Raw genomic sequence first — 22,229 nt, 5'->3', positions numbered from 1 at the left:
AGGCATCTCAAGGAAGCCTGTCAGGAAGCCCACACACAATGATACGCAGAGCTTCTGGCTGGGATGCTGGTGAGAAGGGGCATGTGGGCTGTTACTGGTTTCCAGGGTGAAGCCGTAAGGGTGTTCTGGGAGAGACTGAGTATATTTGAGTGGTAACATTGGCTACAGACTGAACTCAGGCCGCCACAGGGATCGTGGTTATTGCATTTTCATGAAATATTCCAAATAGGCAAATCTGTAGAGATAGAGTGCAGCTTACAGGTTGCCTGGGAGCCAGGTGGGGGGAAAGGGGGAGTGGGTGCTAACATGCTCGTGGATATGGAGTTTCTTTTTGGGGTGATAAAAATGTTCTAAAGTTGATTGTGGTGATGGTTGCACAACTCTGTGACTCTACTGATGCTGTTAAACTGATACTTTAAAGGGAAGGACAGCATGTGAATTGAATCTCGATAAAACTGTTTTATTTTTAAAAAGTAAATATGCTTAGTATATTTAAAATCTAATCTCCTTCCTTCCTTCCTTCCTTCCATCCATCTGTCAAGTTTATAAGCTTGAGATGGAATATGCTTAGTCCATGAAATGAAGTATAATTATATTGTCAGCTGGGTGATAAGAAAAAATAACAACCCAAAAAGGAAAGGTTTGTTTAATTTGAGGAACTACAGACAAAGAGAGAGAATATCTGCTGTGTAAGCAAGTCTCCTCAGTGATATTCATTCTTTTTCTCATTCAACACATATTTATGGGACATTTATGAAACATTTGAGGTACTGCACTAGGTGCTATTTTATGATTTCAAAGCAACACACAAGCATAACTTCCATAGCAGAGCCCTGAGACCAAGTTTCCCATGTTTTATAACCAGGCTGTCAAGGCTACCATCTCTCTTCCTCCTAGTAAGTAGTTTACAAGAGCTGACTTTGGTCTATCACAGATTGCTTACAAAGATTAAACACACTATCACATTTGGAAATCTCTTGATATTTACAGAAATGTAAAACACTTTCACAGAAAATTCATAAAAGAGCTGTGTGTCTTGAAGAGCTAGTTTGTCTGATAGCACCGTTGGGGATCTTAGACTCACAGGGACTTGGGTGTGGAGAAGCCTCTCCATCACTGGGGCTTACAGACCCGCTTCGGTTTAAGAAGGGCGGGAATCTGACCCAGCTGGGATCAGTAGCCAATGCCAGCCTGATGGCTCCTGAAAAAACTGGCAGGTTATGAAGTTGCTGTCAGGAGACTCAGGTCTACCAAGGTCAGATCAGAACCCATCTCTCCTGAGAGCAAACCCAGACCTTAGAGTCATGTGACTTAAAAGTGCTGTCCACGCCAGATCCTCTGAACCTGCAGCTCTGGAAGACCACATGAAGACTGCAGTCCCAGGAAGTTTGCGAACTGCTGTCTGTGGCTGAATTCAGACCTGCTGTGGATTTCCAAGAGCCCTTTAAAAGTAAAGAAAGTTGGGACTTGAGCCCAAGTCTGGGCTCTTGAAGGCTAGAAAGAATTTCCTGGGCCTGCTCTTATTAAGTCTTCAGAAGTTCACTGAATTGGGTTCTGGCGATTAGGCCTATGGGCAGGGAAAGCAGCCATTCATCTTATCTTTAATTTAAAGATCATTCCTTTCATCTATCTTCGGTATTTGCAGGTCAGTCCAATTACCTTCCTCCTGGAATTAGCGATGAAGTAGTAAAATAATCCAGGAGAAAAGGTGTGTGTAATAGTCCTAGCAGATATTATTCCGATGGAACAAAATGTGTTTAGAGAAAGTAGAATTTTCCTTGGGAAAATGACATAACTTTAAAACAAAAATCAAAAGAAAAAATTCTGGCCAAATAATTGAGCCACTAAAATATATGCATTGCTTTAGGTAAAAAGTTTTTTTCTCCATTCAGTGTCTGAATTTTCTTTATTATTTACCAATAGTCATGATTCCAAAAGTATCTTATTCTCATTTATCTATGCAAGACTACTTATTGAGTAACTACACTTTGTCAGACAAATATCTGAAATTTTATTATGTAACTTGAAGATGTTAAGGATGAGGGAGGGGAAAAATTGGTAGAACAGAGCAGGAAGGACAAATCCAAGACCGTGTATCTGTTTGTACCCCTCTGGACTTGGATGATCCACTTTTAATTGAATCATTGGGTTTCTTTTAGGTCTCCTTCCTTCACAAGGGAGCACAGTGGGCTGCACTGGATTCATTAGAACCCAGTCCTTTAAGGAGAAAGAAAACTTTGAACAATAGATGCCTATTTCAACAACCAGCGCCAATGTTCTGAAAGCACTAATTGGCTTTCAGCCGGAGAACAAAGGCTGATTTGCCTTTCCAATTGATTCGATGGTCTGCTGGCAATTTAAAAACCCATTACATAAATCCTTAGAAATCTTTTGTGAAGATAAAACTGATATTTTTAAGCAGTGATCCTTTGCTCTCATGATTCAAGGCCCAGGAACGGTTCCCAACCTTCATGAATCAGGGTGAGCATAGATTTTCATTTTTCAAGGTAAACAACACATAAGGGCTTCATCGTCCTGACGAGACCTGATCTTTGCCTTTTCCTGACAAAAAGCCTCATTTGCAGATGTGCCTCATTTAGTGCAAACTCATTTTTAATGCGATGATATATGTATATGACTCTGATCATATAGAAATGCAGTTATCCCTTGTTTTGCAACAAGAGCTCCTACAGCAAACTTAGAAGACTAAACTAAAAACATTTCGTCTCAGGCTCGGTGCCTCTTCTCCGGGGTTTCTTAAGGTCTCTGAGGTGGCACTTTGACCAAACTGTTTCCTAATCCAGGGGCTAAGTGCTTAGTGATTGGGATCTGACTCCATCACGTTGCCTCCGTTCCCCGTGCCCCACCATTTTCCTTGGAATTCTGGGTCACTCAGGGGTCCACTTTGCTGTGGTGGTTGAATAAGCAGTGCTCCAGGACGCTGGTGCATCAAACTTAAGCTTAATTGCATCACCATTTCAAGCAATGAAGTGAGATTTCTTTAAGTATGTCCACACATCATCATCAGCCAGACACCCCTTTCCCCGCCCGTGATGATGTCAGGGGTCGCTGGTGTCTACACTCTGTATGGGGTCCAAAGGGAGGCAGCCTCTGGGTGAGCCTTCCCACAGGCAGACAGGCAGGCAGGCAATCCGATGCCTGCCGTGTGCACGTTCACAGCATGATACGCTACGAGAAGGCTCACAGAAGCCCGTGTCTATTGTAAACTTTTCTGCTCCTTAAGGCGGGGAGAAACTTTCGTGCACTCAAGACTTTGGGAAGGAACGCATATCTTTCACTTTGTTCCATGAATCCTGCAGTTCCCATTGATTTTGATTGCTGGGTGGGCCAAGCTAAGATATGCCCTTTCTGGGACTTTGTATAAGGTGAAGAAACCCCACGAGCTGAGTTAGAAATAGCAGCTACTGCTTCACATGGGCCTTTGTCCCAGACGGAAGGAGCAGTACGGGATGGTGGCCGTAGACCCTGACAGTGGCTCCCGGGTTTAGACAGGGCACAGACAAGGGCCTGCTTTGTGCAGAGCAGGACAGAGAGGGGCCGGGAGTCCACGGAATACCCGCCCAAGGTCTGGTCGCTACAGGGGTAGGCCCTGCTTAGGTCATCTGAGTACATGGAAAGAAAGGAGAAAATAACCTATAGTTGAACAAATGAAAAGCTAGGAGTTTCCTTACCTCTGGAAAAAGCAAAGTGTTTTTGTTTTTGTTTTTGTTTTTTTAAGAAATAGGGACTTTTATGTATAGAACCATCCAAGACTAATATATTTACAATTGTATGGCCTCGACTGAATTGACGAAGCTATTAGTGAAATAGGAAACGGCAAGGCCTCCCCCGCGGGGCACACACTGTGCTAGGAGTTCAGGACAGCAGCGCCAGCAGGACCAAGGCCAACGTGCAGGCGCCCGGCCGCGCTGCCAGGGCCGAGCTGGCCGGGTCCTTCAGCATGCACGTCACCCGGGACCAGGACCCGTTGTTGGGCAGGGGGGCGACACCTGCCACGTTGCACATGATGTTGTAGACATCCACGGATCTGATGGGAGCGGCTCTGAAGTTGGATTTGAAATCTGAAAGGGAAAGGCAAGCAAAGGAGTTGTCACGGTCACTCCTGGGCAGGGCAGAGACAGGGACTGAGTCACAAGGTGGAGGAATTACATTCAGCATCCAGGCATCTTGGGACTGGAAAATCCGCCTCGCCCGTGGGGCCTGGGCAAGGGATTGTGAACCTGGAAGGAGATCTGGAAGGTTCTAAGTTATGATAGGAGGTTGCTTTCTATGGCTCGTGGAGATGTTTCTTTGAAAGACAGATCAGACAACAAACTCTCTCTGTGCATAACTGTGCTTCCCTTGTGACAACAGAGCTTTCCCTGGGGACCCAAGGGCCGTCTGAAGCTGCTCATTTCTGCAAGCGCTGCGGAGCCGCTGTGGTCACAGAAGGCTGACGGTCCTGCCGGGCTCCCCAAACCCAATCCAGCTGCATACGCTTCTTCCAGGACACCTCTCTGGCAGGGACTGGTTAGCCTAGGTGCTCCCCAGTTCAAGAATGTTTCCCATTTTCCTGCCACATGGAGGTCCCAGGACTGGATGGAACCTGAAATTATACAGTTTCCTCAGTGTGCCTAATTCACAAGCAAAAGCAACGGTCTCCTAAATATGTTTGGAAGATCAGTTGAACATTCCCTGGGAGCCTTTCACTGGCAGATAAAGTAACTTAGCTGTGGGGAAAATAAAGAAACTGGTAGTGGAGTTAGAGACCTGAGTGAAGGCTCCAGGGAGCTCATGAGGGAGACGGCTGAGCCTCTACCCACGGCGACACGGGCCCCCGAGGGCCTGGCTGGCTATTCACGGCTTAGCAAGTAAGGGTGCTGAAGGAGGGACTTCAGTGCAAGGTGGACCCTCTCTTTCTCCACAGGAGGCAGAAAAGATGCTGAATGAAAAGTGTTTGTTTAAAGAGCGAGTATGAGACTTTAGTAATATTCATACGCAGCTTCACTTCTAGGTTCCCAACCAGAGCTTCCAACAAAGTACCCAAAACTTAAGAAGCTGTATTCAGGAAGGAGCTTTATCCATCAATAAAGGCCCATGCATGTGACTTTTGTCCCTCTAAAAAAAATTTTTTAAAACAGGTAGTTTGGGGGCTGTAAAGCCAAGTTTTCTATCTTAGAAAATAATCTTTATAATTGCTCTGCTAAAATGATCACATATACTTGATTTAAAAAGCAAACAAACACCAACAGCAACATAGCCCAGAAGTGTCCACACCAAATTCTACTCTTGTATTAACCCTGAAATTATAAATACAGAAGGAAGCTACACACTGAAAACTCTGCCACAGCGTATGTTAGACCCAGGGCAACTTCCCAAGTGGCGGGTTTTGCTTATTTTGAAGAATTAAAGTTGAATTCAGTAATAAAGAGGTTCACAGGCTCTACAACCAGCCTGTAGCCACTTACTAGCTGGGTAACCTCAGGGGACAGGCATGGAGGTGGTGCCTAAATCCTAGTTCCAGCCACACTGTATGTGCTCAATAAATGGGAGCTGTTGTTAGTAATAGAATAAACGCCCAGCAGGGGAAAGTACGGATTGAGAACAGTCACCCTATAGGTTATTTGCAGGGTTCACTTTACTTTTAGGGCAGGGAGGGTACGAGTCAGCATCACCTCAAGGTAAACACTTACTTTAAAAAATCCAGACCTCCCTGGAAAGGAGAATGCAGAGGTTGCCCTGGAATGCCAACCCTTCCAATATCAAGGAAAACTCTACAATCAGAGAGGGTGGTGGCAACGCTTCCCCAGAGAACAGTCAGCTGCAGCTGAGAAATCGGTGGCAAGGTTGCCCCAGGGACGTGGGAGCGACTGCTCTCCCTCTGACTTGCCGTGGACCTGGATGTGAGATCATCCTGCCACATCACCTGGTGGCCATGTCCTGTCACATGGGAGGGTGGCAGACAATAGCATATCCAAGACAGCCGTCCCCAGCCTTTCAAACATCTCCTTCTTTAACATTTGGCAAGAAAATTTGAGATCAAGCTCTACTGACAAAAAAAAAAATGTTAGAAAAGATCATCTTTTTATGTTGAAAGTACAAAATCAAATCCGGTACATGTAAGCAGGAAGGAGGATTGGGGTTTCTTTCCCACTCCATCTGGTTCACGGCTTCCCGGTCTGCAGGGCTGGGATTTTGGGCCCAATGAAGAGATGATCCAAACTGGAATGAGAGCTTCTAGAAAATTTCTGAACAGCAAAACAATACCTGATCCAATTGGGAGAGGCCAGTCAAGCCCTGTTAGCTCAAGATGGTGTCTGAACCTGGAATGGGAATCCAAGTTATTTCCATGGGTTTACATTCTTTGGATATTTTAAACTGTTTCTCCTAAAGAGAGAAGGTTCTGGAGGCTCCCGCTGTGCCTGACCACCTTGGGCTGCTTTCCAAGTGAGGCTTGCTAGCTCGCTGGCAGCTCACTGAATCACACTCCTGCTGTCTGATCTCGAATGTGGAGTTCTCCACGGCAAGATTAGGTTGTTCAAATTAGAAACTGGGATGAACCAGAGAGCGGCTATCTTCCAGAATTACTTCCCTTTCTCTTAGCTGGACCAGACTTCCTGGCTTCTGAAGCTGTACCTGGGCGGCCGGCCGCAGCGGTGCTCAGCGTCCTCCGTGAGCGAGAAGTACCTACAGTTAATCAGGAGGGAGGCACCTTTATCTCAAAGTGCAGCTAGATAGCTACGAAAGGCCTCGCTCTTAAATTTTCTTCTGAGTAAACAGTCAGTGTGTAAAGCTGTTCAGTCTTTCATGAGAATTAGAGCCAGAAACGTGATGGTTTGCGGGAGGCTCTCGAGGCTCTATCTGCCTGCAAACATTTTTGCAATTAGCCCAGTCCATTTTCATCAGGGGTCGTCTTTCTGTCTATAAAAGACTTAGGCTTTTAGTTTTAAAGGAACGGATGATGGGGGCCTTTGCTAATGGACAAAATCTCCCCACTGAATTTAAGCTATTGCAGCTTTGGGTACTTTGTTTAAAATTTTCGGTTTGACGCTAGATGTGCTTCTGCTTTAAAATCTGCCCGAGACTCTTACTCAGAAACACTCCAACTGACAACTGTTTTGCATTCATGATCTGATCCCTCTCTTCTGGGGAAGGAGGAGGCAATGTCTTTGAATGAGCGCCCTGCTGGCTAATGTTCCCCCATATAAAGGCCGTGGCCCTGGAATGTCTCTAACCTGACGGAGCAGCTGTCACCTCAACAACATCCTCAAGGCTCCATCCTGAGTTCACTTGGCCTTTGAGCTGCGCGGCTCTAGCCCGGGGCTTGGCTAACAGGGAGGGCCTGTTAACTGTTATCGGTTGATGGCATCATGCTGGGGCATCCTCTGAACTCGCGCTTAGGCCAATGTCATGACCCCAGTTGTGCTCTCTAAATGTTTGCTGCTACTGGTGCTGCTGCTTACTCAAGGACATGGGAACCTGGATGACACGTGGGCAATGATTTGGACCGACATGTTCCCTAAGCTCAGGCTCCCAGAGGCGCCCAAGGAGGGTGCAGAAGCTGACACCTCGTAGTTCTCAGCAGCTATTTTGTGGTAGGTAGAGTGACCTGAGGCGGATGGAATGAAGGGGGCTGACACACTTCTCTGTCCTGTTACATCAAGGAGAAGGGCAGGGCTTCCAGGCGTGATCTCTAACCTGTAATTTGAAAGGAAAGCATGGACTTTCATGGGCTGAAACATTTTGATCAACATCCAGAAAAAGGAACTTGGAATATGGATATTGGGGTAAGCTTATTATGTTTAATAAGGAGTGTGGACAGCAGGAAGGAAGATTAGTAGCTCACGAGCCAGTCCACTGATTGTTGATGGCTGTTGACGGCTTTTTACTCTATTGTTTTTAAAGGGGGTATTCAGATAGTAGTATGATCATTAGAGTGTTTGATAAACTTTTCTAAAATGTGAATTTACAGTGCTGTGTTTATTAAAGCAAATAACCAAAGAGGCTCTCTCCATCTCCCCTCTCTTCCTGCCCTGGGAATGTAGGTCAAGGAAGGCACAGTAAATTTGCTTTCATCCAAGACATCCCGAGTCATTCTGGCTCATTCTCAAAGTCAGTTACAGAATCATTTCCTAGCCTGCCCTTGAGCACATCCTAGCTTCTGGTGGGCCCTAAACCAAATGACCTGCACAGGGGTGGGTGCTCTAGCCAGGGAGGAACTGTGGAAGAGTCAGACCCTGTGAAGCGATCGCGTCAACTTCAGGACGCGCAGCTGTCAGTAACCTGGCGCCTGATAAGCTTTCCTGGGCATCAGATGGCTGTGAGAGAACACTTTGATGAATTAAGTAAAAAATGAATCATAAACATGTGGAGCACTTTTTTCACTGCGCTCGAGATTTAAAACTTACAAGGAAAAGTATTTGGCCACGTTTGCCAAAACCAAGAAGCATTTGAAAGCCAGCCAGCCAAAGACACTTCATGGAGACCGGCTGGGTTTGCTCAGCTTTGCTCATAAAGAGGGTCCATAAAGAAATCACTCCAGCTTTACTAGTGCCGTCAGCCCCTGCTGGCTGACGCTTCCTTAGGGAGGGATGACTAAGAGAATTTGGTCATGTCTTCCTACCGGGTCCGAAGGCCAGGAAGATGCCCCTCATGTCCCTGAGCTCGTTGTCGTAGCCGTGCCATCCGCGCTGCCAGCCTTCCCTCTTGCCAGTGCTGTTCATCCAGAATGGAAGCGTCTCTCGATTCTGAAATCAAGCCAGGCATTTACATCGCCCTGTGTCCAGACATCCGGATGAGTGAGCATCCGGTCCAAACTACCACCCAGCGGACTTCCTGCTCAGCGGTCTCAGTCAGGGTCATCCGACCTCAGCTGGATCACTTCCTACTCCAGGTAGCTTGGACCTTTGGAGACGGCCCATTAAATTGCCAAAGAGCTCTAGTTCTGAAGGTATCTCCTTATATCGGGCTGGACTGTACCTCGTAAGCAGTTTTAGAGTCACTAAATATAGCACGTCAGAGACAGAAGGGACGTGAAAGTCTACCTGTGGTATAATAAAAAATACAGTTGGCCTTTGTCCGGGGTTCCCTGGCCCAGAATGCCTAAACCCTTGGGATGTCCTGAGTGACGGGAGTGTTTTGTTATTGGAAGTGAGCCCGGGGCTGCGATACCTGAGCTTATGCTAACGAGGTGACTCACTGGGGCAGGGAGCTACAGAGCTTCAGGATAGGAACTGCTCACCTGAGGAACCAACCCCAGGAGGAGAGGGGTAGAGCTTTCAGCCACATCCTCTGACCTCTGAGATTGAGTTCAGTCACGTGGCCATGACTTAATGACCCACACGCCATCGCAGTGAAACCCCATATAAAACCCCGGGGACAGCGTGGTCCAGGGAGCTTCTGGATTAATGAACACACGGTTGTGACGGGAGGGTGGCGCACCCAGAGAGGGCCTGGGTTCTCCGCACCACTCACCCGCATACCTTGCCCTGTGCATCTCTTCCACTTGCCTGTCCCTGAGTAGCATCCTTTGTAATAAGATTGTAATCGTAAGCATGGCAGCTTTCTGAGTGCTGTGATTCATCCCAGTGAGTTATCGAACCCGGAGGGGGGTTGTGAGAACCCTCAAATTCGCAGCCAAGTCAGACACAAGAGTGGGCAGCCTGAGGACCCAGGACTTGCGGCCAGAATTCAGATGTGCAGGCCGTCTTGTGGGACGGAGCCCCTTAAAGTGTGTGTCTGCTCTAACTTGGGGTGATGTCAGAATTGAATCGAATGGTAGGACACCCAATTGCTATGGGAGAATTGTTGCTGGAAAACACAGCGTCTAATCGAATCACTTTGTTTCTTTAGTACAGCACGGAAGCCCTGAGGCAGCCGGCTCACCACAATCCCAGGGCGCCCATCGCAGGAACCACCCGTCCTGCTTTCTTCCAGCTCCACCCCGGGGGGTGACTCGGAGCATATTAGTCCCCTCCTCTCCATTTAGTCAACATTTGAAGATAGCACCCGTGTTCCTCTGCTCCAGGCCTTGTGTATCTTCACTTTCTTTGACCATTCTTCACTCAGGATGGCTTCCAGAACTGTCACTGCCCTGTCACCCTTCTTTCCTGCAAAACTAAATTTTCTTAGACTGCAGCTGCTTACTTGAGAGACAACAGGCTTAAAGAAGGTTTTGCAAATCCTAAGGAGGCTGCAGCCAGTTGGACACAACCTGAGCCCTTCTTGGCGGACTAAGCCTTCATTTCCAATATTCCAATCATCTTCTTGCTCAGCACAGGGTTTAATATTACAAGTTTTCCAAATGCAGGAGGTAGAACTGACTGGTCGTGATGACTGAGTGGAAGCAGAAGAGCTCAAGGACCAGGGATTTACAGGTTGGCTCACAAGACTCGTAACAACACGTGTATTTTGTGTGCTGTACGGTGCACCAAGAGCCTCCCCCAACATCCACTTAATCATCACCACCTCCCACTGTGGATGGTATTATTTTTCCTACCTTGGCACAGAGAGGTTAAGTGACACTCTTAAAGTCACACAGCTGTTGAGAGGCAGGGCTGGGATTGGAACCCAGGTCGACAGTCTCCTGGTCCTCATGTGCCTTCCAGGACCCCATAGCCAGAGGTCGCTGCAGGGCTCCTGCCAGCACTGGACAGTGGGCTGTCCCTGTCCCTTGCCTCTTGACTCACTGAGTGGTGGCCAGTTACAGAGTATGGAGATGAGATTTTGGAATAGGATGTGGGTTAAATTCCACTTTGCCACTTTCCAGCTCTGTGATCCTGGGCAAGCTGCGTAACTTCTCCAAGCTTCAGCTTCCTTGCTGGATGTGATAATACCTGCCTCACAGAGATTCTGGAGGATAAGCTGGCTGTGTGCTAAGCCCGGAACACAGTAGGTGCTCGATAAATGGCTGGGGATGGCCACCAGATGCCACTGGCTGCGGGGCGAGGCGCTCAGGTCCTGTGCAGCAGGGTCAAACCCTCCTTTGCTTATTTAGCTGTCATATCGCATTGCACACCCATCCAGTCTCACCCCATAAATCACTCCCTGGCATTACTGCTTTCCAAATCACACTGTTTCATTGACTCTCTGTTTCCTGAATTGCCATCATCCCCTATCCCGCCTTCTCCAGCTGTAGCTTGTATTTTTCAATGGGAATATATTTATTAACTTACTGCATTTCTGACTTATTCTGTTTTTTGTTCTTTGTCTGTGGTGATGATCACAACACATCCCAATTTAATCTCACATGCTGCCCCCCCTCCCCCAGTCTTTAGTGACTCCTGAAGAACTAGGTAGAACATATCACTAGTGCTGTCACTAACCATGAACCCCATGGGATATACGTGTCCCGTGACCAAGGGGCAGGTGGAAGAGAGATGAGGACTGACGGCCTGATTTTAAAATTCCAGCTTAATTCCACAGTTACACACACACAGCAACAACAAATCTCAGCCCTGAAGGTCACTGGGGGTCTGTCTGATCATAGGTCAATCCACTAGTTCTTATTAACACGACAGGTTGCTCCAGTGAAACAACTATTCTTACTGATTTTAAAAAGTAATAGTAAACTGGCTGGTTATGTGAGAAGCTAAGTGACTGAACGGATTACATGACACAATCTAATTACATTATGTAATTAACCTCAAGAAGGTGCAGGGACGATCTCCTTCCTTGTCCTCTCCTGGTGGCTTGCACCGTTTCGCTGGATTCTGTATCCCCACATTAGCATCGCAGCGCAGGCCTGTGCAGCCGTGACACACACCACACAGGGGCAGCCCTGCGGGTGAGGCGCCCCAGACCTCCCCGCTCCAGAGCACAGTCCCCAGGCTGGGGGTCCTCAAGCTACTGGCTGAGCCTCACCCCTCCTGACCCTACCAGGCCCAGGGACCACCACACAGCGCCACCTAGTGACATCCCGGGGAGGTGCCCGAACCCTCCAGGAGAGCAAGCGTAGAGGGGTCTGTGTGTGAGCGTGAGTGTGAGCGTGAGTCTGTGTGTGAGCATCTGTGTGTGTGAGCGTGTGTGTGAGTCTGTGTGTGTGAGCGTGAGTGAGCGTGAGTCTGTGTGTGAGTCTGTGTGTGAGCGTGTGTGTGAGCATGAGTCTGTGTGTGAGTCTGTGTGTGTGAGCATGAGTCTGTGAGCGTGAGTGTGTGAGCGTGAGTCTGTGTGTGAGCATGTGTGTGTGTGAGCATGAGTCTGTGTGAGCGTGAGTCTGTGTGTGTGTGAGCGTGTGTGTGTGTGAGCGTGAGTCTGTGTGAGCGTGAGTCCGTGTGTGTGAGCATGAGTCTGTGTGTGAGCGTGTCTGTGAGTGTGTGTGTGAGCGTGAGTGTGTGAGCGTGAGTCTGTGTGTGTGAGCATGAGTCTATGTGTGTGAGCGTGAGTCCGTGTGTGTGAGCATGAGTGTGTGTGTGTGAGCGTGTCTGTGTGAGTGTGTGTGTGAGCGTGAGTCTGTGTGAGCGTGAGTCCATGAGTGTGTGTGAGCATGAGTCTGTGTGTGTGTGAGCGTGAGTCTGTGTGAGCGTGTGTGTGTGAGTGTGAGTCTGTGTGAGCGTGAGTGTGTGAGCGTGAGTCTGTGTGTGAGCGTGAGTCTGTGTGAGCGTCAGTCTGTGTGAGCGAGTGTGAGTGCGAGCGTGAGTCTGTGTGTGAGCGTGTGTGAGCGTGAGTCTGGGTGAGCGTGAGTCTGTGTGTGTGTGAGCGTGAGTCTGTGTGTGTGTGAGCGTGAGTCTGTGTGTGTGTGTGTGTGTGTGTGTGTGAGAGAGAGAGAGAGAGAGAGGAGCCACTACGAGGAGGCCACCAGAGGCTCTAGCGCAGAGCGCAGGCAGCCCTGCGGGCCCCCGGTAGCGGCCCCCAGGGAGCTCTGAGCGGCGGAAGGGCTGGCACAGAGGAGGCCCTGCGAGGCCGGGGGACCTTGTGTAGTGACCGCACGTGGGGAGAGCGTGAGAAGAAAGCACCGTGAGGCTGGCGGAAGCAGTGAGGCGGTTTCTACCCGAGGTTGGGCCAGTCCCACAGGGTGACCGACTGTCCCGGTTTGTCGGGGACTGAGGGGGTCCAGGGATGCAAAACTTCCTGTTTTAAAACCAGGACAGGCCTAGGCGAACCAGGACAAGTTGGTCGCTCTGTAATGAACACTCTCTTGTCAATTCAAATAAAATCCTCACCAAGTCCATTTGTTCAGCACCTTCCAGTACCTTCCGGGACCCTCCTCTGTACCTGGGAGGACAGCAGTGCCGGGACGCCCCCCTTCAGGAGCCCCTAAACTAGTTCGTCACTTCCAACAGGAAGGACGCAGAAAGAGTTCACAGGAGGAACACCGCAAGGAATGGTTGTTATTATGTTTATAGACGTGGGTTCTTTTATTTGGTGCCTGCGTTGTATTTTAGTGCCTCACTCCACTACCAGCTCACCATGAAATGTCTACCGGAAGCTTGCTGAACTGGGGAAACCAGGAGATTACTTATGAGATCAGAGTTGTAGTTTCTAGACTAGATCTTTGTCTCATTCATCCGTGGCATTAAAAAAAAAAAAGTAGCCTTCACTGTTTACCCCCAAATCAGCAAACCAGTTAACGAAGTCTGTTCAACAATTACCTGGACCTATCTCTTTGACTTGCCATGTTTGGATTCCTTTCTGCTGCTGAGCTGCGATGTCTCGGTAGCACAGTCAGAAACGGGGGTGGCACTGGGAACGAGGGTCGGGGTGGAAGCGGGGATGGAAGGCTGGCAAGAAGCAGAGGGTGGCCTGAACAGTCTGTAGTCATTACTGTCTGTCTGCACGTGGCAGAGGCACTTGCTTCCATAAACTGTCTGGTCATTTACCAGCTTTGTACTGTTGCATTTGGGGAATATATTAGCCCATATAGTTCTTGCCGGCTCCTTCCGATTTCCCCTCGGCGTAGATCAGAAAATGGTTACTAAGCCACAGAGAAGAATACTCCTGAGGGGGCAGGAAATGCTTTCCAGCTCCAGGAAAACATCTGGACTCCCGGTCTTGCCTTGCACCCCAAAATGGCTTCTCTTGGGGCGGCCAAGGAGGTGGTAATCCGTTCTTCGTGGGTTCCCTCCCACGCCGGAGGCGCCGTTCGGGGTCTTGTCTGGGTCCCCCTGCTCCATCTGGGTGACCTCTTCTCCCGTCTTCCCCCTTGAAACTCTCCGTCTACACTGCTGGATCCCAAGCCGGCTGTGCACACAGTGCCCTGAGCGTATCCCGGCTCCCACCTTGGGTATTCGGATTCAGCAGGTCTGCAAGGCAGGGACTCTGTCTATTTATTCATCGTCCCCCAGGTGACTGGGATGCATCTTCTGGCCTGGAAACCGCTGGGAGTCATTCCCCTGGCCCTGTCCTGCGCTGTGTTCAGTGAGTAGCCATCGTTTCCTGAGAACGCTTCGCATTATGCTGGGGTAACACGCTGAGGTCAGAGGCCGTGCCTCAGGCCCCTTCGTGGGGTCCCACACAGCAGCGCAGGGCCTCCCTCCCAGAGAGAGCACAGGCCCTCCCCGCGGCAGGCGCGGAGTCCAGCACGGATCGCTCACACAGGCTGCTTTCCAAAGAGGAACCTGGGCGGCCGACCGGCTGTTCCCACCTGCCTTCCAGGCTCGCTGGCCGGCGCCAGGTTCACTGTTGGTTAAACATTTTGACCATCACCCCTCGGGTCAGCCACTAAAGGTGTAATTCCTGTCGAGGAGCAGGGTCAGGGGCCCGAGGGTCCCCTCCTCCTCTCTTGATGAGGCCTCTCACCCATCTCTAGGGCACTGGGGAACAAAGTTGAAAGCTGGTCCGATTAAAATCAATAAATAAAATGTGAACACCTGTCTAAGGTGTGTGAGGGGCCTGATACAAATGAAATCTATGTTATTCCCCTAGGACGGGGTTATAATAGCGACTTCCCACGCCCTCCACGTTGCAATAAACTCACATCATCTCAGGCTGGAAAAGGCACCCAGTGATGTAGCAGAAGTGGCTTCGATTGGAACTCTTGTGGAAGGGAGTGCAGTCTGGCTGGCTCTGGGCTTTTGCTGCTAGGGTTAAGGTCGAGCTAGGCGTCTATTACAAAGCACTGTGTCTCGTCATTTTAAACCCTCCTCCCGAGAGGCTTCCTGTGGGGACGACTCCTTGGAGCCCCCCAGGAATGGTGGTCATGAACCTTCAGATGTGTGTTTGCCATGCGCCACCGCAAAGGCTTGTCCCCCAACAGTTTCTCTTTCTCCATCTTAGAAGGCCGCCTCTTTCTAGAACAGAATTTAATTGCTCAGGCCTCAGGCCCTGGTCTGACCCTGGCAAGCCAAGCCCGCTGCCACACGCAGCCTAATCTTGGACATGGAAAATGCCAGACAGCAAAATCAGCAGGGACCAAGGGCGGCAGAATTCCTTGGAGTGGAGGGAAGTGTTGGAGGAGAGCGCCGAGCGGATGGGCTTTCTTTTATTCTTTTCTCCCCCCGGACCACGTTTACTGAAGCGTGCCAACAGCGAGAAGGGTGTCCATGTGCTCTCCGACATGCGTACTAATGACCCTAGTCACCCCGGAAAGCAAGCAGCTTCCAGCCCCCAACGCCAGCCTCCTGAAGCTCCACTACTTGGGCCTGGACAAAACCACTCCAGCTGCCACTAAAACCCAGAGGCCACATTCTCCAGCTTGTCTTGATTTCCCCAAATATTTTGGGTTCAGGCCTAACTGCCATTCAACCCCGGGCCTTAGAATTGAGCCCAGCATTTCATATCCTTTGCCAGTTTTCAAAGTAAATCTTTCCTCTGGAGACAAATTCGGGCCTCCCTTGGAAGCTTGGGCCTGAATTTGCCGCATTTCCCTCCACTCAGACGAGAGTCCAGAAGATCAACAATGAAGCACCCTGTCTCACAATCTTTCGCCAGCTTCTGGCTGCATCTGGCTGCCTTTTTTGAGCACGGTGGCATGAAGTGGGCACTGCTCAGGAGAGGCCGCACGAATTAGCCCCTGGAGCTGAGTAGGGACTGGGGAGAGCTGATGTATCCGCCCGCCCTTGGGCCCCAGCTGTGGGCTAACTGAAGCTAGGACAATTGCCATTAGTGGTTTCAACACCTTTTTTTCTGTTGAAATCTCTTCTAGGGCTACTAATAATTAGCCAAAGTTAAAGGCCTGACTCAGCTTTCCTCCCTGTCTACTTGGTCACTGATTTACTAACCTACAAAATAAACAACCTGTCAACAAGTAATCAAGAGCCAACTGTCTCAATTATTTATGAATTCATCTCTTAATTCATATATCACAAACATGTACCGAGTTTCTGCCGTGTACTAGGTTCCACAGAGGAAAACGAAGGTCAAGATGCCACAGACCTGCCCTCAGGGAGCTTCCACCCCAGGAAGGAAGAGTTCAAAAGCAGACAAACAAATGCAGCACCTGGGGAGTGATTCAGGATTTTGTGAGATTCCAAGATGGAGGAAATTAGGGAAGAGTTGGGTATTTCATGGAAGAGATGGTATTTGAGTTGGGCTTAAAAAACAGGCAGGAGTCAGGAAGGAGAAGGCATTCTGGATCCTACAGATGGTTTATTGGGCTACTGATGGTACCAGAACCCACTGAGTACAGGTGTGGACAGCAGGTCAGGAGAGCATGAAGTACGTTGGGATCCAACCACTTGACATCCAACGCTTGAGTCTTGCATTAGAAAAATCATTTTCACAAATATGAAAATTCTGGTTCAAGTATGTGCAAATCTCCCATGTTGGTGAGAGGAAAGGAGAGGGCTGGTTAGGAAGAGTTTTTTGCATTGTGACAAAAGCAAGAAAAAAATGAACGCCAACGTTAGAACTTTTGTGAAGGAGCTGAGACTTATCTCCAGACCCCACTAGGAATCAGAAGGGTGAGTCCATAATTCCAATCCACGAAATCAGAAATACCTTGAACATTTTAGTGGAAGATTTGAAGGCTCTTTGGAGAACCGGATGGACTTCGTGCTTAACAGTAACATCTGGGTTGTAATTCTTTGTCACTCCTAGCTCTGTGACCTTAGTCAAGACATTTAAAACTCTGAGCCTCACTTAACTCAGTAAAGTTGGGATAACATCCACAACGCAGAAACAGTAAGCAGGGGACACTTAATTCAAGGTAGCTATTATTACTGTTGCTGCTGTTGTTGTTGACCAACATTTTTAAAAGACAATTTTCTAGATACATTTATTATCTGAAAAATGCACAACAACTGGATGCACATGTCATTGAAACTTCTGGGGGGCGGTAGTGGGGAGCGCATTCTAAAGGTTCTAACGATCCGTGATAAAGAAAGATTAATTTTACAGTACTGTCACTGAGGAAAGGTGTATGAAAAAACACTGATGGTCTCTGTATTTAGTGGGTAGACATAAGAAATATAAGAACTGGGGGGGACTGCTCACAGCCCCAGATGCTCGAACTCTGTTCTTCTTGTGAGCTGTGCGTTACAGCACCCCGAGGATTACGGAGCACGCCCCCGCCTTGCTGAAATTCCCGATGGTGTTCCCTTGCACTTAAGGTGGGATGTGAAGTCTTGCCCGTGGCTGGGCCTCCTCAGGCCCCGCCGCCCTGGGCAGCCTCAGACGTGTCGCTGTCCCTCTCCTCACTCCCCACACGTGCCACTGGGTCCATCCCTTCAGTTCCTCTAATACTCAAGGCCCTTTCCTGCCTCAGATTCCTCCAGCATCCCGCTCCGTCGGCCAGGAAAGCAACCCCTTCTCCCTGCCCCATCGACGGCCACTCATCCTTCAAGTTCCAGCCTGGAGGTCACTTTGTCAGAGACCTTCTGCCCCTCATCTGAGTCAGGCTTCCTCTCCTCCCAGACCGTCTCTTTCATAGCCCTCTTTCTCCATTGTAACACAGTGCACTTTGTGACTGCACGCTTATTCCTTTGTATGGCATGCGTGCTTATTTAGTATTTGGCTCCTTCCCTGGGCTGTGAGCTCCATGAGGGCAGGAGCTCCCAGGGGCGCCTTACTCTCACTGGAGTTAGAACTTCGGTAGGTTACTTGGAGCAGGCACTCGGCAGATGTCTGTTGAATTTAGCAGATGAGTGGGTTTTTTTAGGTATGTGGATTTTGGAAGAATGTACTTGAGTTTGGCGGAAACTACCGACAGAATTTCTCCACTTCGCATTTTGCTCTGTTGTTCCTATCTATCCCATATGCCAAGGACATTTAGCATCACTGGACCGGCCTCCTGAGGGCCCGTGGACCACCCTTGACATTGTGACCACCTCAGTCTGCCCCGGCCCCTTTCCAGGTGCCCCCTGGTGGAGGGATGGGTGCAGAGCATGGGTGAGTGAAAAGGGCTGTGAGAAAACCACATGGGCTGGGAGAGCGAGGCCACCTTGTGCTGGGCTCAGATGCTTCTGTGAAGAGCGTGACCCTCGCCCCCTGGCAAGGACAAGCAAAGAGAGGGTCTACAGAGGATGGGGACCAGGTCTCAGGGAGACAGAGGGGTGGGGCCTCCATTTAGGGAGCCCTGTTTCCATCCTTGAAGAAAGGAGCTTGGCAGGTGTGACAGGCGGGGGCCTAACCTAGGCAGGTGGCCTGTGTCTTTTGCCTCTTCATGGTTAGTCCTCTGGGAGGATGAACACCTTCAGGTTTCTGCCCCTGCAGGGGGGGAGGCCAGAGGAGGGACTGGCCGTAGTTGGAAATCTAGTCGGTACATTAAGCAGCACAGTGAGAAGCAAACTGGGGGAGCCGCTGGGCAGGGAGCTTGCTTGTATGATGCCAGCCGTCACGCCGGATACTTGTGCAATTCCAGGTGACAAAGTCAACAGGTTTCCCTCTCTTTATCTTTTTCAGTGACAGCTCTCCAAGTGACCATTAAGAAAAGAAAAAAGAACTCAGTTGCGTCTTCCTGTTAGAGCAGCTGCCTTAGAGTCCGCAAAACTTAAATAGGTGGCAAAAAGTTGGTGTTTATATGGGAATGGCATTTTTGCCAAGGAAGCCAAATCTTGTATGTTTACGGGATGGTGGTTGTAGGGAAAAAGGAAGGGGAGGTGGGATTCTATTTTAATGGCCCCAACCAGCATCGATTTGTCCTGACTCAGCTGTTTTCCTAATCATGTCAAAGCCAGAAAAAAAAAAAAGACTCCTCTGCTATCCAAGCCTGGACCCAGAGAAGTTGCTTTCAGGGCTGAGAATTCGCCCTGCTGCAGATGCAAAGTGCAATCCAGGCCGTCCTCACCCGGGCTGTGCACTGGTGTTCAGGTTACAGAGCAAACACAATGTTCTTTTACCGTGTGCGGAGAGATTTTGCAAATAAGGATGTGGGAGATTAATAGTCCTGGCACAGTGCAGGAACAGGGAGCTAGAACGGCGTTCTCAATTCTCTATAGTCAAGAAGGTATAATAAACAACAGAGAGATGTAAAAGAAAAATGTCTAAGACAGCAGGGAAAGAATGGGCACTCGTTTTTAGGATTTTTCAGAAGATAAAGAGATAAAACCCCAATATTAAATCTAAGTAGGCTCAGAAATTATAATTTTCATATATGAATCTTAAAAATAAAAATCCGTAAATTTGAAGACAGGAGTCAAATGATTAAGGTATTCAGTCTAGAAAACTAAGGTACCACAAAAGATGGACTAAAAAAATACCTAAATTTCTCTCAGGACCAGGGACCGGCATGATTTTCTAAAGAAACATTTGTGTTTTTATGTTACAGACACTGTAAGTTACATTGATATAACTGATTGCACTTTCTTCCTTGAGTTGGCAGCTAGGAAGCTCAGAACCACCTTGTGTTCCATTCTATGTTATGGTAAGTGATTTTCAGGACTAACAATACCTACAATGCAGAGTCATGGAGAGAAACAGAAATAGTAACTAGGAGATACTTAATCCCAGATGGCTATTATTATTGTTGCCGATGTTGCCAACCAACATTTTAAGAAGAAATTTTTCTTGACAGATTTTTTATATGTGCAAAAGGCAGAATAACTTTACGTTCACGCCATTGAATCTCTGGGGGAGGAGTCATTCTATAGTATGTAATGAGCCAGGCATGATAAGGGAAGATTAGTCTTATAATACCCATTATTACTAATTAGAGCTATGTGAGGTGACATTGACAGTCTCTCCATTTAGGGGGTTAACACTAGTCCTTCAGAACTAATTTTATTTTTTCTCAACCTATTATCTTCCTTCTGATTTCTTTCTTTAAAAAAAATTTCTGGGGCTTCCCTGGTGGCGCAGTGGTTGGGAGTCTGCCTGCTAATGCGGGGGACACGGGTTCGAGCCCTGGTCTGGGAGGATCCCACATGCCGCGGAGCAGCTGGGCCCGTGAGCCACAATTGCTGAGCCTGCGCGTCTGGAGCCTGTGCCCCGCAGCGGGAGGGGCCGCGATGGAGAAAGGCCCGCGCACCGCGATGAAGAGCGGTCCCTGCACCGCGATGAAGAGTGGCCCCCGCTTGCCGCAACTGGAGAAAGCCCTCGCACGAACCGAAGACCCAACACAGCCAAAAATAAATAAATAAATAAAAAAGAAAATCCTTTAAAAAAAAAAAAATTCTGCATCAAGTATTTTAAAATTACCTCAAATCTCCTTTTTGAAATAATTATATATTTTTAAAAAGCTCTTCAAGTCATTGCCGGTAGTTAGGCATTCTTCCTTTCCGTTCTTATGGCTTCTCTCAGCTTCTTAAGCCATAGGATGAAATACCAGGTAGCCCTTGCTAACTGGCTGACTCTTAGTTCTGATTTACACAAACAAATGTGTGTGTGTGTGTATTTGTGTGATACATACAAAAGTAATATAATATGCTATGATATGATATATATGATATGATGTGATATATAATATATAGTGTACAATTACCATATCGCGTCACTCTCAACAGACAGTGGAATATGCCAGTTTCCTGCAGGGGAGCAGGTGCTTGGACCTCAGCAGGTGGACGTTGGGAGGCGGGGCGGGTACGAGGGAAGTGGAGCCGGGGCAGGAGGCGGCATCGTCAGATTCATCACTGGGCTAAGCGGCCACCACCAGTCAGAACATTAGCGACGGTGCCGTTTGTCCTCGCTCTCCTCTCCCCTCCTTTTCTCTGCTGATCTAAGTTTCAGCCACCTTGTCTGCCTGATTCCCAGCTGCTGTATCACACTGGTCTTGCGATTGTGGTCCCCTGGCCCGCATTTCAGCACAGTACCCTATCTTAGGACCAAAGCGGACTCAAGGCGGGAGTCTTCTAGCCACACTGGTGAGTTGAGTGATGAGACCTAAAGGGAAGCTTGCTGGTGGGTTCTGGGCTGAGGCGGATTTACGGTGCAGTTACAGAAGCTTAAGCATCAGGACGTCTCACTTGCATGGGTTTCTTCCAAGTCCCTGTATCTAATGTTATATTCATAATTATTATTTTCTTAAAGAGAGACCTCCTCCCCCCAATTTTATTATAATCATGAGAGTCCCACAAAACTTCTATCTGCCTCTGATCCTGGGATATATATTTTGCTCCCTAATAAAAGTATGAGATGTACAAGAAGAAGCCACATCCCTGCTTTCCTGCTTTGGGATGAACTGAAGGATGTGATGCTTGGAGCTACAGCAGTTATCTTGTGCTCTGAAGGGAAAGCCAAAAGAACTGCAGAAGAACCGACTCAGGGCCTTGATATCGAGTTGCTGGATGAACCACCCTGGAACTTCTTACCTCTAAACTTCTAGTTATGTGAGATAATGAATCTTTATTATTTACGCCATTTATTCAAGCGGTCTATGACTTACAACCAAGAGCATCTTGACTGATACCCCAAGTTTCCCCATCACTGTGTTTTAATCACTCATTGGGAAAACGTGCATCGTCTTGCTAGATGTGCTAATGCCAAGATACTGTATTGACAGTTCAGATGCTTCCAGACTGAACCTTCTCTGACAGCACTTACGGCTGGAGCAACTTCCCTGGTGACTGTCCACCCCTCCTGGAGGAATTGCGATGGCTCCTCATGAGTTGTCCACTGTCTTCATGACACCCTCTGGCTTTGCCACTCTCCCTATGTAAGCCAGTTTTTCCATAAATTACCTCAAATCACCTCTGTACTCTTATAATCTCCCTCCCTGCCATGGACCAGCCTCTCAGTGTGGTTGATTTCAGCTAAAATATGAGAAAGTAAACGATAGAGGCACATAGTCCTACAGAGAAATGAGTGACAGTTAACTGTGGATTAACCCTCAGCATCTATTTGCTTTTAAAAACTTAAAACAATTTTACCAGAATATTCTAAATTGAAAAAGTTGCAAAACGTAAGCCCTTTTGTACGGC

The 22,229-nt window shown here is 48.4% G+C and overlaps 1 protein-coding gene across 3 annotated transcripts in view; it reads right to left on the bottom strand.

The window, feature by feature from the left end:
* Positions 1–631: 631 nt before the first annotated feature.
* ENPP6 (ectonucleotide pyrophosphatase/phosphodiesterase 6) overlaps positions 632–22,229 on the bottom strand; it is a 98,528-nt gene continuing 76,930 nt past the window's right edge. For 2 of the 3 annotated variants that reach the window (XM_057537398.1, XM_007177855.3), the window contains 2 exons: positions 8,624–8,747; positions 632–4,082 (listed from right to left, as the gene is read on the bottom strand). In XM_057537398.1, coding sequence (XP_057393381.1) covers positions 3,877–4,082; positions 8,624–8,747 — 330 coding nt within the window. In that variant the 3' untranslated portion in view covers positions 632–3,876. The remainder of the gene's footprint in view (positions 4,083–8,623; positions 8,748–22,229) is intronic. The other variant, XM_057537399.1, reaches the window with a different exon arrangement.

This window comes from Balaenoptera acutorostrata, chromosome 21 (assembly GCF_949987535.1).
Source record: "Balaenoptera acutorostrata chromosome 21, mBalAcu1.1, whole genome shotgun sequence".
In the NCBI taxonomy this organism is placed as follows: Eukaryota; Metazoa; Chordata; class Mammalia; order Artiodactyla; family Balaenopteridae; genus Balaenoptera; species Balaenoptera acutorostrata.
The sequence above is the reverse complement of the archived record's forward strand: the minus strand, read 5'-3'. Positions and strand labels throughout refer to the sequence as shown.